Source organism: Chelmon rostratus, chromosome 18, assembly GCF_017976325.1.
Source record: "Chelmon rostratus isolate fCheRos1 chromosome 18, fCheRos1.pri, whole genome shotgun sequence".
Classification (NCBI taxonomy): Eukaryota; Metazoa; Chordata; class Actinopteri; order Chaetodontiformes; family Chaetodontidae; genus Chelmon; species Chelmon rostratus.
The window spans coordinates 13266756-13281395 of record NC_055675.1 but is presented as its reverse complement, the minus strand read 5'-3'; the positions used below and the strand labels follow the sequence as shown (position 1 = coordinate 13281395).

Here is a 14640-nt window from a genome sequence, read left to right as displayed (position 1 = left end):
ACAGGAGCTCTCCATTCCTCTCCACCCTTCTGTTTACATGAGAACTTTTTTAATGTTAAATCATAGATTATGGATGGCTTTTTTACATGAGTAACATCAGGCAATCCATCAGTAGAGATCACATTTATGCAGGACCGATAAATTCTTTAAACAAGTCATGGATTTGGGCCTTTAGAGATGGACTTGTGAATGTCATCGATTTATACACACAGAGTAGCAGAGAAAATGTGCCATCAGCATTGTATGTTGAGAATGCATAGTTGTGCCTTAGCATGGCACTTCCATCAGAGCTAGGAAAGACTGGTTGTACTGAGCAGTTCCTTACCCCGATTTGTGCCACTTGTGTTGCCACTACATTCGAGCCAAAAACTGGGGCTATGTAGCTCCAGGGAGAAAAGGTGTTAACCTGTATGGATATTAAACACCTTGTTGCAGATGTATGTTGCGGGACAGGTGTGCTCAGTTAACTTTCCTTCATCATAAAAATCATAAAAGCATAAAAAAATGTTTTTTTCCTCATCCTTTCGATCAGCACTTCATCTCTGCAGTTTTTACTGGTATTTACATGGAAGCACCAGAAGGGCCTAAAAGCAACTTTAACATGGCGGAGATTTGATGTTTTTAAGACATTTTGGAGGTTACTTGCAGGTGTAACCCCTGAATTGAGAGTTTGAGAGTAATGATAAGACAGTGATCATGAAAACAAGAAGATCATAGCAGACTTACGGCCCTGGTTTCATACAGAACCATCCTTTGGATCCCACTGATGATACCAGCTGACTGAGGCATTTTTAACTCTGTATTCTCCAAACAGTCACGATCCAGATAAGAGAGGAGCTGCAAAGCGTGCGAAACACATTATGTATGTCCATTATTTCACATCATACAACAAATCAGAGGCACGTAGTCAACGTTGACAATTATAGTCACTGTGTGTGCATCTTATTTTGACCCTCATAATTTCCTGGTCATAGTTAAGTAACGTTACTCACCATCAATTTAGCTAGCTAGCTGCGTTAGCAACACATCAGCCCCAACGATGATAACAATGCATGTCCTCTGGCAGGCAGGCCAATTTCTTTGAACGATTTTAATGAATTAAACGTGTCTGTAATCTGTCAAAGTATTTAAGGGTAGCACATAGGAGGACACAACATGAAATTGTTTCAGTCAGGTGACTGTCATGACTGTCTGGACTTGACTTGAGTGTCAACCGATACGGTGCCTCGCAGGGTCAAAAAGCTCGAAGTTCTAAAATTGCGATTCATAATAGACGTTCAATGTATTTGTGTCTTTTCACACGCAATTAACAGCTGTGTGCGTTTATAACTATTCATAGCCAAGAATATACACACCTTTTAATGAGGCAAACAATGCGTGAAAGCCGTGAAGTAGCTAGCGGTAGCATTAGCTAGCCTGATTCAATGTGCAAAGCCATACCCCCGTCTCTTTAGTTTGTTAGTTGCTAGGGTAACCGCACAGTGACTATTTACCTTGGATAGCTAAAACGTTAGGTTACATACAGCTAGGCAAATGCTAGTTAACAAGCAATTATAAAAAGTTCAAACGGGCTAAAAAACGATAAAACAATGACCCAAAGCAACGGTGAGTAAACTTCTTTTGAAATAAGACAGCAATACCTATGGCAATTAACTTTTCCCTCGGCACTTAGCTGGTAACGTTAGCGACCGAATAGATAACTTACGCGAGGTCGTCATACATGTTAACGTTACAGTTTGATAACGCTGTTCTGTGTCTGTTCTGTGACTTTAAATTGTCCTCGTGTATTGATATTCAATAAGCTGAAATAGACCGTTTAGTGGACAACCTAATAGAAGATGAAGCTGAGAGAGACAGTCTTCTTGCCAAACCCACCTGCTTCATCATAGTTGGACGACCGGTACTTTCTCTCACGCACACACACACACACACACACACACAACAACAACAACAAAAAAATGTTTTCCAAGAAGTAGCTACACAAACCTCCATAAATACTTTAGAAATATAATATAAGTATTTCGATGACAGATCTTCCTCAGGTAGTAGGAGACCATTTGAGCACACCTGTATATAGACAATGAAATGTCCCATCATTGTTTCCTCTTCATCATTCCCCTCTTAATTATCCAGTAGGCACAAAAAATCAAATGCTCTTTGTGATGATTCAAACATGCATGGACCATGAGGCTATACTGTCAAAAAAAGTAAACACACTGAGTATCAAGTGTGTAATCGTGTCATTTTTAAATGTTATCCAGATAATTTAGAAACAAATCAAGTTCATAGTGCTTAGGCTATAAGAGCGTAGCTTAACACTGAACATTGCTGGGTGCAGTATTAAACATTCAGCCACAAACATTGTCGAGAGTGCCTCCACCAGCACCCACAATTGAACCAAGGCACACCCAAACACTGCACAATTTTCAAGCCCTTCTGTGTCACATGACCCAGTGACTCCATGTCAATTTTGTGGCATTCTTTGTGGCAGGGTGTTGGCAAATCCACCTTGGCCAAAAAAATTGCAGCATCCTGGAAGTGTGTCTTAATTGATGGTAAGTACAGTTGCTGTATTTCTGGTCTTTGTCCCAGCATGAGATATGAGATATTTCTCACCAGCTGTCATAATATTTCAGATACAGATCTGCTCGACACACACATTAAAAATAAAACAAAGGAAGGCATAGAGGTGAGTGTAATTTTCTATGTCACAGGACAAAATGGTTAACTGCCCCCTTTATGTGTCATGTGTTTTCCATGTATATGTTTATTTATATATATGTGTGTGTGTTTGTGGTCAATGAATTGCTTTTTCTGACAAATTTAGCTCTTGAATATTTTATCTGGAGGCAAAAGTATACCAGAAGACATGGTGCTCCAGCTGATTCTTGCCAGGCTTCACTCACCAGATGTGGAGCACTATGGTAAATGTGTAGCTCAATGTTTATTATATCAGCATCAGCAAAGTCATCATGTGCTCAAATTGCACAGAAGCCTGTCATTCAAAACACCACGATAGAAGCTCTGCCACTGCCTGTAGCTGATAATACATGTGTTCTAATACAGGGTATGTACTGAGCTGCCTGCCGTTCTTGTCAGAAGAGTGTCTGAAGGTTCCTGAGCAGATTGAGCTGATCAAAAACCTCAAAGTAACGCCTGATTTCATCATCAACATCAAGGTTTACCCACATGTCCTTTACTTAAAGTTTTGCATTGCATCAAGATGCAATTCATTAATTTTTTTCAAGCAACCTATTTTCTTGTTAAATTAACCTTTTAAACGCTTGCATATTGAAAGTTCATATTCTGATGAAGATTTGTACATCTCAGCTTGGTTTGACGATAAACTTAACACTTCCATTTTCCACCAGTGTGCAGACAAGGATCTGGTCCATAGGCTGTCAGGTCTTAAGCAGCACCCAGAGACAGGGCAGTTGTACAACAGGGATCAGTGGCAGCGCGAGGAGGTGTTTAACAAGAAGAAGGAGAACAAGGATGGGGAAGTGGAGGATGAGGAGGAACAGGTATGGCTCAATGGAGAACAACTCTTGCCACTGGGTTTAAACTTCCTTTTTTTCACGTTTTTCAGTCAATTTATATTTTCCTATCACAATCTCAAACTTTTTAACATTAAACTAGAAAGCTGTCAACCCATGATTTCCTATTATGCTAATCGTTTTGTTTTTTTGTTTCTTGCAGGCTGTGGAAGAGGAACTCCAAAAAGATGTTATTGACCAGATGGTGTGGACACCAGAGAATTTACCTAGAAATGCTTTTCCTAGAATCAACATGTATAAGGACACAATGCTCAGACCACTGGAGGTGAATTACCCACTTACCCAAAAATTCTGAATGGCTCACACATTAATTAAGTCCCATAAGCATTTCACTCACCACACATAATGCAGCTATTGGTCAGGATCATCATTTTGAAATGAAGACATCCCTTTCATACACAGTACAAATGATCATCTTTGTCTTTGGATTATGTGAAGTCAAGTGTTAAATTTCAGCCAGCTCTGATGGAGCAATCAAGGTCATTGTTCTTACACGCAAATGTGCAGAGACAATTTTCAAAATCCTTTATAGCTTTGTCAGCTTTGGATCAGTGTGGTCGGATTTTGTGTAACCTAAAAGTTTGACCTTTATTTAGGATGCCACCCCATCAGTATGTTTAGATCATTAGGGTCACTAAATATGTTGTATTATTATTTTAATTATATAATTATTACTTAAACAAAACTTTTTTTAGAGCCAGTAATTTGTAAGTTCACCAATATTTTTTCAGGACTACATGATGAACCATAACCCCCTTTTCCTGTTGGAGCTGGATGGAAACAACACACCTGAAGAGCTGCACTCGGTAAACACAATCAGCAGAAATGAACCATCTGCAGAGAAAACATGCTACAGCTTTACAAACAATAAAGTAAACAATAACATTTTTTTCATCGTATGCTTTGCTTTTTATTTAGCAGCCAGTGATATTCTGGTGTTGTCTTAATTGTGAGACAGCACCATTTTTGAGCTACCGCTGTATTCTGTTGACTGACTTTAGTTTGTTGATTGTTTTGTCTGTAGTCCGTAATGTCCCGTCTTGGATCCATGGCAATAAAGCATGTCTCTATTCCAGTCCTCCTCCACCAGGCTGATGATGAAGAAATGCCAGCAAATGTTGACACGGTCTGCCATTATTAACCATATTCATATATTATTTTAAATCACAATCAGTTACATGAACACACAGAAAACACCAGTGTTTCACAACAACCTATGAGCTATAAAAGAAAGATGCAGATGCAAGAATATGTCTTTTAAAACATATTCCCTGCACTGAATCCACTCCTAATTTTAATAGAATAAGTTTAATCCAGACTCCATGTTTTTTGCAGGAGGACCTACTGAGAGCTATGTCCTCCTCCAGAACAGTGGCCCCTGGATTTAGATGGAGGAGGAGCCGCTGGGGTGGAACTTGTCCTGTTGCTCTGAAGGAGGGCAAGGTCATTCCTGGCAAGCCTGAATTATGTGTTGGGTGAGTGATCTTGTGTAGGTGATGGCCAGGCGAGACATCTATCTGATAGCTTCAAATAAGACCGGGTGAAAATGTCAACCAACTCTTATTTTAACCCCTGTGCAGCTTCCAGGACAAACTGTACATCCTCTCATCTCAGGAAGCCTACCAAAAGTTTATGACAAACCCCCGACGGTACTTACTTCCTCCAATGCCCAGGCCTCCTTGCAGAGTTTCCATCATTGGACCTCCACAGGCAGGGAAGAGCATGCTATGTAAGCTTCTAGCTCAGCACTACAATGCATTGGTGCTTGACATGGAGGTATTGGTGCAGCCAGTTCTGGCCAAGGTTGAGCAGGAGAGACTTGACAAAATCAAAGAGGAGACAACACAGGTCGCTATAGAGAAAATCAAGATGAAGATGGAGCTAGACGGTGGACAGAATACAGGCAAGTTGAGCCTTGTTGATGATGATTTCATTCACTATCACCTGTACACTTGTATATAGTGCAGGAGACAATGACTAACACAATGCCATGTCGTATAAAGTATTATTCATATGTCTTGAATATGCAACAAACTATTATTCACAGAATTAATGTTCTGATGTTTTATTCTATCAGATGAAACCAATTCCGTAGAAGGTAAGATGTTACTTTTTTCATCTTAAATTAGCATTTAAAAAAATCATCACACACTGTGTACTGTACATATTACAAGTGGTAGTCTGGTCGTGCTGTGTTGTGTCCCATAGTTTTGGACCTCAGTGTCAGAGATTACATAGAGTTCTGGACAGTATATACTGTGTTTGACTGCAAATGTTTTCTGCTGTTTTCAGTGACTGAGAATCATCCAGAGGTAAAAGCCATGGTGCTCTCTGCGCTGGAAGAAGCCAAACATATGAACACATCTCCCTTCAGCCTGTATGCTGAGGTACTGGAGACACACATAAAAGAGGTAGGTCAAAAATCTGAAACATGGCAGCTGCATTCACACAAGCTTTTTGGTCCTAAAAGATTATCAGCATATATTTATATACACCACTTCAATTCCCGATACCTAACCACCCCCCTCTTTTTTTAACTTATTTACTGAATTTATTTGTAAGAAGCCATTAACTTCTTGCCATTTGACATTTATCATATACTGTACAGTATAATGTCAAGGTTAAACCACATTCATGAACTGCCTAGAGTTTGATTAAGCATTTATCTTGCGGTGGAATTTAGATATATAGTACATCTATTAGCAGTTTGCAGTGGTGTTGCTAATAATTCTGATGCTATAGATTGAAGAGGCAGACACTAGTGCAGATGTCAGGACCGGCTGGGTGCTTGACAACTTTCCCAAGAACCTCTCCCAAATGGATGCCTTACAGCAAGCTGGAATCCTGCCTGACATCCTCTTCTGTCTCAGAGACAGTCATGGAAATCAGGGTACAAGACTCAGCAACCATGCATGGCACAATATAATATTTAAATATATGGCCTTGTGTCTACATTTCAGTTGTGTTATTTTTCATTTATCATTTGAATGTGCTGGACAGTTTTGAAGAGATTGTATGAGATGAACAAGGAACGAGTGGACAAAGCAGTGATCAAGAGGTTACAGGACGAACAATCTGAGAAGGAGAAACAGGCCTCGTGAGTGCAGGTGCAATGATGCTGTACAGTTTTGTGGGTTGGTATATCAGAATTGGATTTCTTATGCAGCTTTTGTTTTTGTGTTTAAGTTCTCTCAATTTTAGAAACCAGAAGGAGCAAGAATCCGAGGTAGAGGCCCAGCCCGCAGACCTTCAAACAAATCTAGAGACAGTTGTCGAAGAGAGTGAAGGTTCTATCTGTCTGTCTATGTAAAGCAGCCATTGATTCATAACGGCTACCAGATCCAGTAGAAGCATTGTTTTTAAAGCATTTGTTAATTTTTTCTCCATAGAAAATCCTGAACAATCTAACGTCACCAGCCCTGAATTTCCTGACATAGGTAGGTAGGACATAGCAAGGTGAGAAATTTTTATTACATGCTGTTGTTTCTCAAATCAGAAATGGTCATTTCCATGACTCAGTTGTAAGAGGAGAAATATTACCTTTGTCATCAAGATGCAAATTCAGGTCAATGAGTGAGCGTGTCTCGTCATTTCTCTTCTGTGATGTGTCATCCAATTAATTAGTGTGGACAAGAATGAGTACTAGAACTCATCTGTTTATGATGAAACTTTTAATATCACACCTTGTAGGAATTTTCACTTTTGTCCACCAATTTTCATTCAAATCCCTCATACCTTTTTTTGACAAACTGACAACTTTCCCCTCCATCTTTAACTCTCTTCGTCTCCTTCTCCTCTCTGTGTTGCTCAAGCTGTGGCACTACCCGATCATTGGGAGTTGGGTTATCCAGACGGCCCAGAGATGAATGACTATAAACTGCAACTGCAACAGTTTGAGTTAGAATGGGAGCAAATGCAGTCTGCTTTACCTGTCGCCCACTCAATACTGGAGATTGGTGGAAAAAGTCCTCAGGGCCTGCTTCAAGAGATGGTCCTTCAGATGGAGGGTGAGTGTTAAGTTATCAATCATACTCTTGATTGTTAAATCACAAACCACACGTCTTTTCAATGTTCAGAATGGAGAGTCATGTTTTAAGTAAATCTCTTTCCTGCATTGTGTTTTTATTGTTTCTTCCTAAACAAGAGGTACAGAGACAAATATTTCTGTTATATATGAAACAGCAACAATTTAATACATTCGTGTTTTCCTGGCTTTGCTTGAGTGAAGGAACTATTATGCAAGTACGAAATTAATAATAAGTAGAGGTTACATCACAGTGAAAGAGGAACATTGGTCAGACACTCGTTTTAGGCATGAATAGGGTGTTTTTTTTTTCATTTAACTCATTTTATTCAGTTAATCAACCCAAATCTATAATGTACTTCTGACAAAGGTTTTAAATTGATCATAGAATTTTAATGATTTCTCTAATAATGGGATTCTACTAGATGTCATGTTTGGTAAGATGAACTTCTAATTCACATGAACTTAAGAGCCCTTTAAGTACGTGTCCTGGGAGCTGTCAGCGGTGGACCTGGATGAGGAGGCAGAGGATTTTGAGGCCTTAGCTGAGCTGGAGAGAGCCGAGGAAGGCAGCAGTGATGCTGACGCAACAGAGGAGGAAGATGAAGTCAGTAAACAAAGAAGTCTTTTAACTTTAATACCTCAGCCAGTGACTTTTTTGACTTTATAAACTGAAGGTTTATAATCCTATTTATAATTGAAGAGAATAATGGTAAATGCCAGTTTTTGTACTTTGTTGACAATTAATACTATAAACAAACCTTTAACAGCATCTCCGTCCTTTCAAGCAGGGGTACGCAACAGCAAAGAGATTATTTGGGGATACCCATCATTTCTGCCCCGTGGCCCTAAAAAACCAAAACGTTCTGTGGCCCTGTACGGATGAAATTGCAGCCAAGTACCGTGAGAAAACCTTCTGCTTCTCAAACGTAGAAGCCAGGGACTCCTTCCTTCAAAATCCTGCACAATTTGTTGCACAGACTGGGCCTCTCAAGGTACAAGCTGGCATGATAAGAGGAAGAAAAAGAAGTCACACTAAGAAAAACTAAATCTAACAAGTTTCTTATCTTCTTCTGTACAAGCCTCCTGCCCTGCGGATCTTTTTGCTTGGCGCCCGAGGATCCGGAAAGACCACTCAAGGTGGGTGGCTCGCCCAGCAGCTTGGCATCTTCCATATTCAGTTCAGGGAGCAGCTGCAAATGCTCATCATGGCCAAGACAAAGAAGCTGGTTACTAATGCTGATGAGGTACAGTCTTCAGAGGAGTCTGCAGAGGACTTGGAGGCCCTGATAAAGGAAGCTAGGGGCGAGGATGAGAAGGAGACTGATGACACCTCTGCCAACATGAATGACATGGAGGTCAGCTTTGATAAACTTTCTCTGCAGCATAATTTCTGCTATTATGGTGAATAAAATTATGATGAATTATGATTGTTTGTCTACAGCAGGAAGCGGTTCTGACTGATGAGGAAAAGGCCATCAAAGCCTACCTGTCTGATGGAGATCCGTTGAGTCCACAAATCTTGGATATGGTTGTCAGGCCATACTGGAAACAGGAACCATACATGTAGTTATAGACACACACGAACATGTACACGTCCTTATATAAAAAGTTCAGGAAATGTACTTATTTGCTGTCTAAAGATTGGAAACAGGGGAAGCAGCCAGGCAGGTTTACCAGCTCCTCTAAAGCTTAACATGTTGTATCTTATTTCTTCAATCTGCACAAAAAGATAAGTGTAAAAACATCAAATTCCCATTTCTGGTCTTTGTGCTAAGCTAAGTTAGCTGGCTGCAGGTGTGGCTTCATATTCAGACGTACAGACATTAGAGCGATCTTGTCATCTAAGTCTGCAAAAAAGTAAATAAGTTTATTTCCCAAATGTCAAAACGTAATGTTTTGTTAACATCAGACAGCACAAGGCATTTATTGACCTGCACATGTTCCATCTTGTAGGTCTACAGGTTTTATTTTGGAGGGCTTTCCTCACAACCCTGATGAGGTGCAGTACATGCTGCAGCGACATCTTTTCCCTGACCTTGTGGTAATTATGGCAGTGGATGTCTCAGATGTTCAGAAGCGTCTGATGCCGAAATACCTGGAGAACTGGCGTGAACGTTGCGACCGGCGTGAAGCACAGCTGACCCTCCTTCGTGATCTACGTCAGAAAAACCGGGTAAGCCAGTGGCAACTTGGTAGAATGATTTTCCTGTCAACTTTATTATCAAGCATTCTTCCTGCTGACTGCCCTGACAACACCTATAGATTATGTGAGTATCTGGCGCAATTCTAGTTATTTCTTTGGTACAGGAGGAGAACATTGCCAAGAGAAGAGCTCAACTTATGGCAGAACAAAGCACTAAGGCAGACAAAACAAAGGTAAGCAAAGTCATCATAACCACTGCCATCCCCTTTTCATTAACTTAAACCCCCCTTCCTCCTATCTCCAATCCCTGTTCAGTTCAGGTATCGTCAGAATGAAGAAGATGATGAAGAAGATGAAGCTGCAGACAACACAGAGGATGAGATAGAGGCCATGCTGGAGGACGAGTTTCCTTTAGAAGAGGATAACGAAGACATGGAGAATGAGGAGACTGAGCAGGCAGCATCTGAGAGGCTGGAGATGGAGATAGAAGAGCGCTTTGTGACTGATGAAAACATCCTTGGTCCTGTGACGGTACAAAGACATAAAACCCTATGAAGGCCATTAACTAGCCAGACATGCATACTTGGTTCGCACACCCATATTATTTCTGCTGTTATTTATAGATACTTGATTGATACTTACAGACATACAGTACCTGAACAAACATTTGACATTATGATTCCAAGAACATATCCTTTGACTTTACGAGACACAAGTTGAACCTATGGTGCATGTAATGTGACTTTATGTAGTCTGCATAATGTGTGTTCACATATTCTGCTTTCTATTATCATTAGGAGCTGCTGAGTGAACAAAACATACCCAAAGTGTCAATCAATGCATCTCGCAAGCTCCGGATCGTGCGCCATCAGCTGCTGCAGAAAATCCAGCCCCTGCTGACCAACAGGGAGTCACTCTTCCAAAAAGGCCAACCCATCTCATACAGCCTAGCACAAAAGCTGCTGCTCTCATCCTACAAGCTCCACAGTGCCTTTGGCTGTTATGACCCTGTAAAGGTAGCATAATTCAGGAATGGCCACTATGTCTTTTTTTTTTAAATCAACAGAATCTTATAATATTGTATCATAACATGCTGTTTTATCTGCACACATACCCCCTCAACAGCAATACAAAGAGAGAGATTTGATCCACCCTCTGCAGTGGCCTCTTAGTACCACATATCCCCTCATCTTCCATCAGTTCATCTACTTCTTTGCATCCAAGGAAAACCGCAACACATTTATGCTGAACCCGTTGAAGTACCTTAGGCAGCCAAAGCCCACCCCATCCCTACCTGTTAAAATGGCTGTGGTTGGACCACCCAAATCTGGAAAAACCACTGGTAAGACTCAAGACAGCTGAAAAACTATCTACTCAAAATTTCTCAAGCATGTATCTATCTGTTCTTTCTTTCATTCAGTCTTTGTTTCTCTCACTTTGCTTTCTTCCTCCAGTGGCGCAGATGTTTGCTCAGAAATATGGTTTGGCCCGGCTGTCTATCGGCGGTGTCATGCGTATGGTGCTTAACACTCAGGGCCACACTGATCTGGCTGTCCAGATGAAAAAGCATCTCTCCCAGGGACTTGTTGTGCCTGATGAACTGGCCATTCAGTCTCTGGAGGTGGCACTCATGAGTTCAGTCTGCAGCACTCGAGGGTAAGCCAGGGACCTGTTCCATTTAAACACTGATGGTTATTAAACTTTCAAGACTAAGACTCTATTCTTCGTTATGACTGTTGAGAAATCTGCACATGCTGTTATTCCTGCTTGGCATTCCAGATACGTGTTGGATGGCTTTCCAAAGACCCTTAAACAGGCAGAGCTTATGGGATCTCGGGGCATCATCCCCATGATAGTAGTTGAGCTGGAGCTGGACACAGTGGAGGTGCTGAGGAGAGGCCTTGTGGACAAGGCCAAGCCCAACAAGTCAGAGAACACATTACTCATTAGCAGCTATAAATACACTTTATTTTAAGAAAGCATAATTCTGAGAGCTGTTTAAAATCACAAACCTTCAAAGTTAATGTAACAAAATGTCCTCCAATCGCAGGCCTCACCTGAAGCATGATACCTCCGAGATCCTCCACATTCGTAACTCCTGTTACAAGCAGGAGGTGGAGCATGTGAGGCAACACTTCCAGCAACAATATCAGAACTGGATCCTGCTTGATGGCTTAAAGAGCCAATGGTGGATCTGGACGAGCGTCTTAAAGGAGGTCAGCGTCAGCATGAAATACATCCACAGCTACCTGGAGAAGACGGCCAGCGGTAAGTACAAGAAGCTTATCAAAGTATCAGCTCAGCAAAACTTTTTACACCTCAAGTAAAATATAATGCCAAATACTATATGAATTGAAAACCTTAATTCAAGAGGATGCATTTGATATCTTTTTTTTCAACTTACTATCTACCGCTTTAGCTGCTCAGAGCAGTTTGCAAAAATTAACCTACAAATCCAGCTGCAGGAATAAAAGAAAAACAAGCAAAAACAAAGACAAAATGACAAATTAAACATGAGCAAATAATAAGGGTAAATCTAGATCACTCTTAAGATGTTTACTTGTATTATTTCATCCTCCACATGCATTTTAACTTTGCAGGACAAGCAGCCTGCATCAACAGGCTGTGCATCACACCCAAGGAGCTGCAGTGTCGGCTTGGAGAGTTTGGCCAGTACTGCCCTGTCTGTCTTGCTCTGCATCACCACTTGGTGAACTGCTCTGAAACTGCAGCCTTAACTCATGCTGCTGAGCACAGGGGACACTATTACAAGATGTGTGGCGACGACCATTTAGAGGTCAGTGAAGTGGAGCTGCACTTTTTAAAGGCACTTGCACACAGACTTGCATGTCTGTGAAATCTTGCAAGAAAAACAAATACAAACATTTTACATACAAGTTATATTTATAATAGCTGATTTAATATACAAATAAATTATGAAAAAACAATTTATGTTGCTCTCTCAACCACAGCGGTTCCTGATCACTCCAGATCAGTTTGTGACTCCTGGCTGCCCACACACTCTCCCACATCCCCACCTGCTGCCAAGAAAGCTAACCGAGAGTCAGGTGAAGGACAGGTTCCCGCAGCAAGTTGAGATGAAGGGCTTCTGCCCGGTCACTTATCTGGATGGAAAGCAAAGGTACACTATTCACCTATTCAAATTTCAAGTCCAACTCCAGCTCTATCTCTTGACTTCCAACTCAATAGAGAACCTAATTCTGACACATAGATTAGTGTGTTTTTGTCACGTCTTGAGAATACACTCTCTCACATTTCTAAGACCCAGAAGAAAGTAAGGTTTATTTGTCGCAGGTATGAGTCCCTGGTTCGAGGAAAGATGGAATATGCTGTGGAATACAGAGAACGGATCTATGTTTTTGAGACAACGCAGAAACAGGACAAGTTTTTGAGGTGTGGGGCTATCACTATGTATATTTTAGAAATGCCATTTACGTAGTCATGTTTTCTTTCCACAAGGTTTATTCAGTTGTGCACATTAATAGTATTTGAAAGTCTTTCTGCTACTTTATTAAGGCATCATTGTGTTATGTGGCCATGATAAACATCAGTCTGTTAAGAGAAATTTGGTGTTGATATATTGTCTGTCAAGGATTCCTGAAACCTACTGGAACCAGAAGCTGCCCAGTAAAGTACCTCCTCTTTGTGAGCCTGTACCCCTCACCTCTCTTCCAACCTTGGGCTACCTGGAACAGGTCAGACACACTCAAAAACATCTGAAAAACATCACAGTATTCTGGAACAATGCTGTCTGCAGCTGTCTTAGTAATCTTAACATTTGATATATGTACATTTCTGAAGTCTCTTTGATATCTGCCCTGCTTTTAGTTGCACCTGTTTTTTTTCAGGGTGTGGCAGTAGCAGTCATCAAGGCCATGACAGCTGTCGGGTGTCTCAAACCAAAGTATCCCTTCCTCAGTATACAAAGATCAGCACTCCTCTATGTGGCCTTCTATCTGAAAGGTAGGCAGGATGGTGAGGTTGCTGTAGGTCAAAATGGGAAACCATGTGTTAATTGCTTTAACTTTACAAGGAGGATGATGGTAAGGATTTTAAGTACTATGTTATTTATCTACCTACTGTACCTTTGGTAGAATTTTATCCAACCAATAAATTAAATCACATATTTTTTTACAGCTTTCAACCACAACAGCACGGACTATACCAGCCAGAAGTACAAAAAGAAGCTGGCCTTGTTTGAAGAGAACTGTGCACTCATTCCCTACCTGAGCTCAACAATGAGAGGGAACTACAGGCCTCCCAGTGAACGCCCCATTGACTTTGAATTCAAACTGAATCGGTTCCTGGCCTTGGGAGACTTGCCAGGGGCCAGCAGTGTGCTTTAACTGTGCCTGTTTGGAGGCCTTGACTATTGGTATTTTATATTGTGTGAAGGACTTAGTGACAACTTAGTAATTTAAAAGTGAGCTGCTGTAAGAATAGATTTTATCAAGAGCTGCATGTAAACCATCCTTCACTGTTAGGGTTGGTTTTGGGTTGCTACAATAAATCCCTTTTCTGTTCAAAGATTAGAAACTATACATTGTTTTCCTTTTCACTGCTCAAAGAAAATTCAGGCTTTTTCTATTGTTGATAAGTAGAGATTTTGTCTATATTGTTATTTATATTAAGTAGATTTTATTAAAATAAGATCAGTTGCAGAAGCTGACACTATGCTTTAGCTGGGTTTATCATTCATTATGCGAATTCATAGCTAATACATTTATTATTTAATTATATATTGAACAGTTTGAGTGAGGGCTTTTGTTAAAGTGTAGCTTACTTGAAAGCGTGGTAAAAGTTTCCGTTTGCGTTTCTTGTTATGACAAAGGCCACACTAAAAAAAAAAAAAAAAAAAAAAAAAAATCTCGTGTATCCACGCGAGATTTCCC

At 40.6% G+C, this 14640-nt stretch overlaps 2 protein-coding genes across 2 annotated transcripts in view; one reads left to right on the top strand and one right to left on the bottom strand.

The window, feature by feature from the left end:
- fig4a (FIG4 phosphoinositide 5-phosphatase a) overlaps positions 1-1201 on the bottom strand; it is a 49400-nt gene extending 48199 nt beyond the window's left edge. The window contains exons 1-2 of the mRNA XM_041958485.1: positions 993-1201; positions 727-837 (exon numbers count right to left, since the gene is read on the bottom strand). Coding sequence (XP_041814419.1) covers positions 727-837; positions 993-995 — 114 coding nt within the window. The 5' untranslated portion in view covers positions 996-1201. The remainder of the gene's footprint in view (positions 1-726; positions 838-992) is intronic.
- A 388-nt stretch (positions 1202-1589) lies between these two features.
- ak9 (adenylate kinase 9) lies at positions 1590-14094 on the top strand. Its single transcript, XM_041959375.1, has 35 exons — positions 1590-1605; positions 1803-1900; positions 2492-2555; positions 2637-2689; positions 2828-2924; positions 3067-3179; positions 3372-3524; positions 3700-3822; positions 4289-4363; positions 4582-4683; positions 4893-5032; positions 5138-5460; positions 5850-5968; positions 6300-6447; positions 6558-6654; positions 6759-6844; positions 7370-7564; positions 8052-8188; positions 8373-8576; positions 8664-8939; positions 9026-9147; positions 9538-9757; positions 9892-9960; positions 10043-10258; positions 10525-10743; positions 10853-11069; positions 11182-11383; positions 11507-11653; positions 11778-11995; positions 12328-12524; positions 12700-12869; positions 13043-13141; positions 13341-13443; positions 13597-13711; positions 13886-14094. The coding sequence occupies exons 1-35, from the start codon at positions 1590-1592 to the stop codon at positions 14092-14094; spliced, it is 5142 nt and encodes a 1713-aa protein (XP_041815309.1).
- The last annotated feature ends 546 nt before the right edge of the window (positions 14095-14640 follow it).

Bases quoted from the DNA above. Each gene is read 5' to 3' on its own strand.
- ak9 (XM_041959375.1), top strand. The intron at 4,684-4,892 runs GTCTGCCATTAT...TGTTTTTTGCAG, and splicing joins TGCCAGCAAATGTTGACACG to GAGGACCTACTGAGAGCTAT. The intron at 9,961-10,042 runs GTAAGCAAAGTC...ATCCCTGTTCAG, and splicing joins CTAAGGCAGACAAAACAAAG to TTCAGGTATCGTCAGAATGA.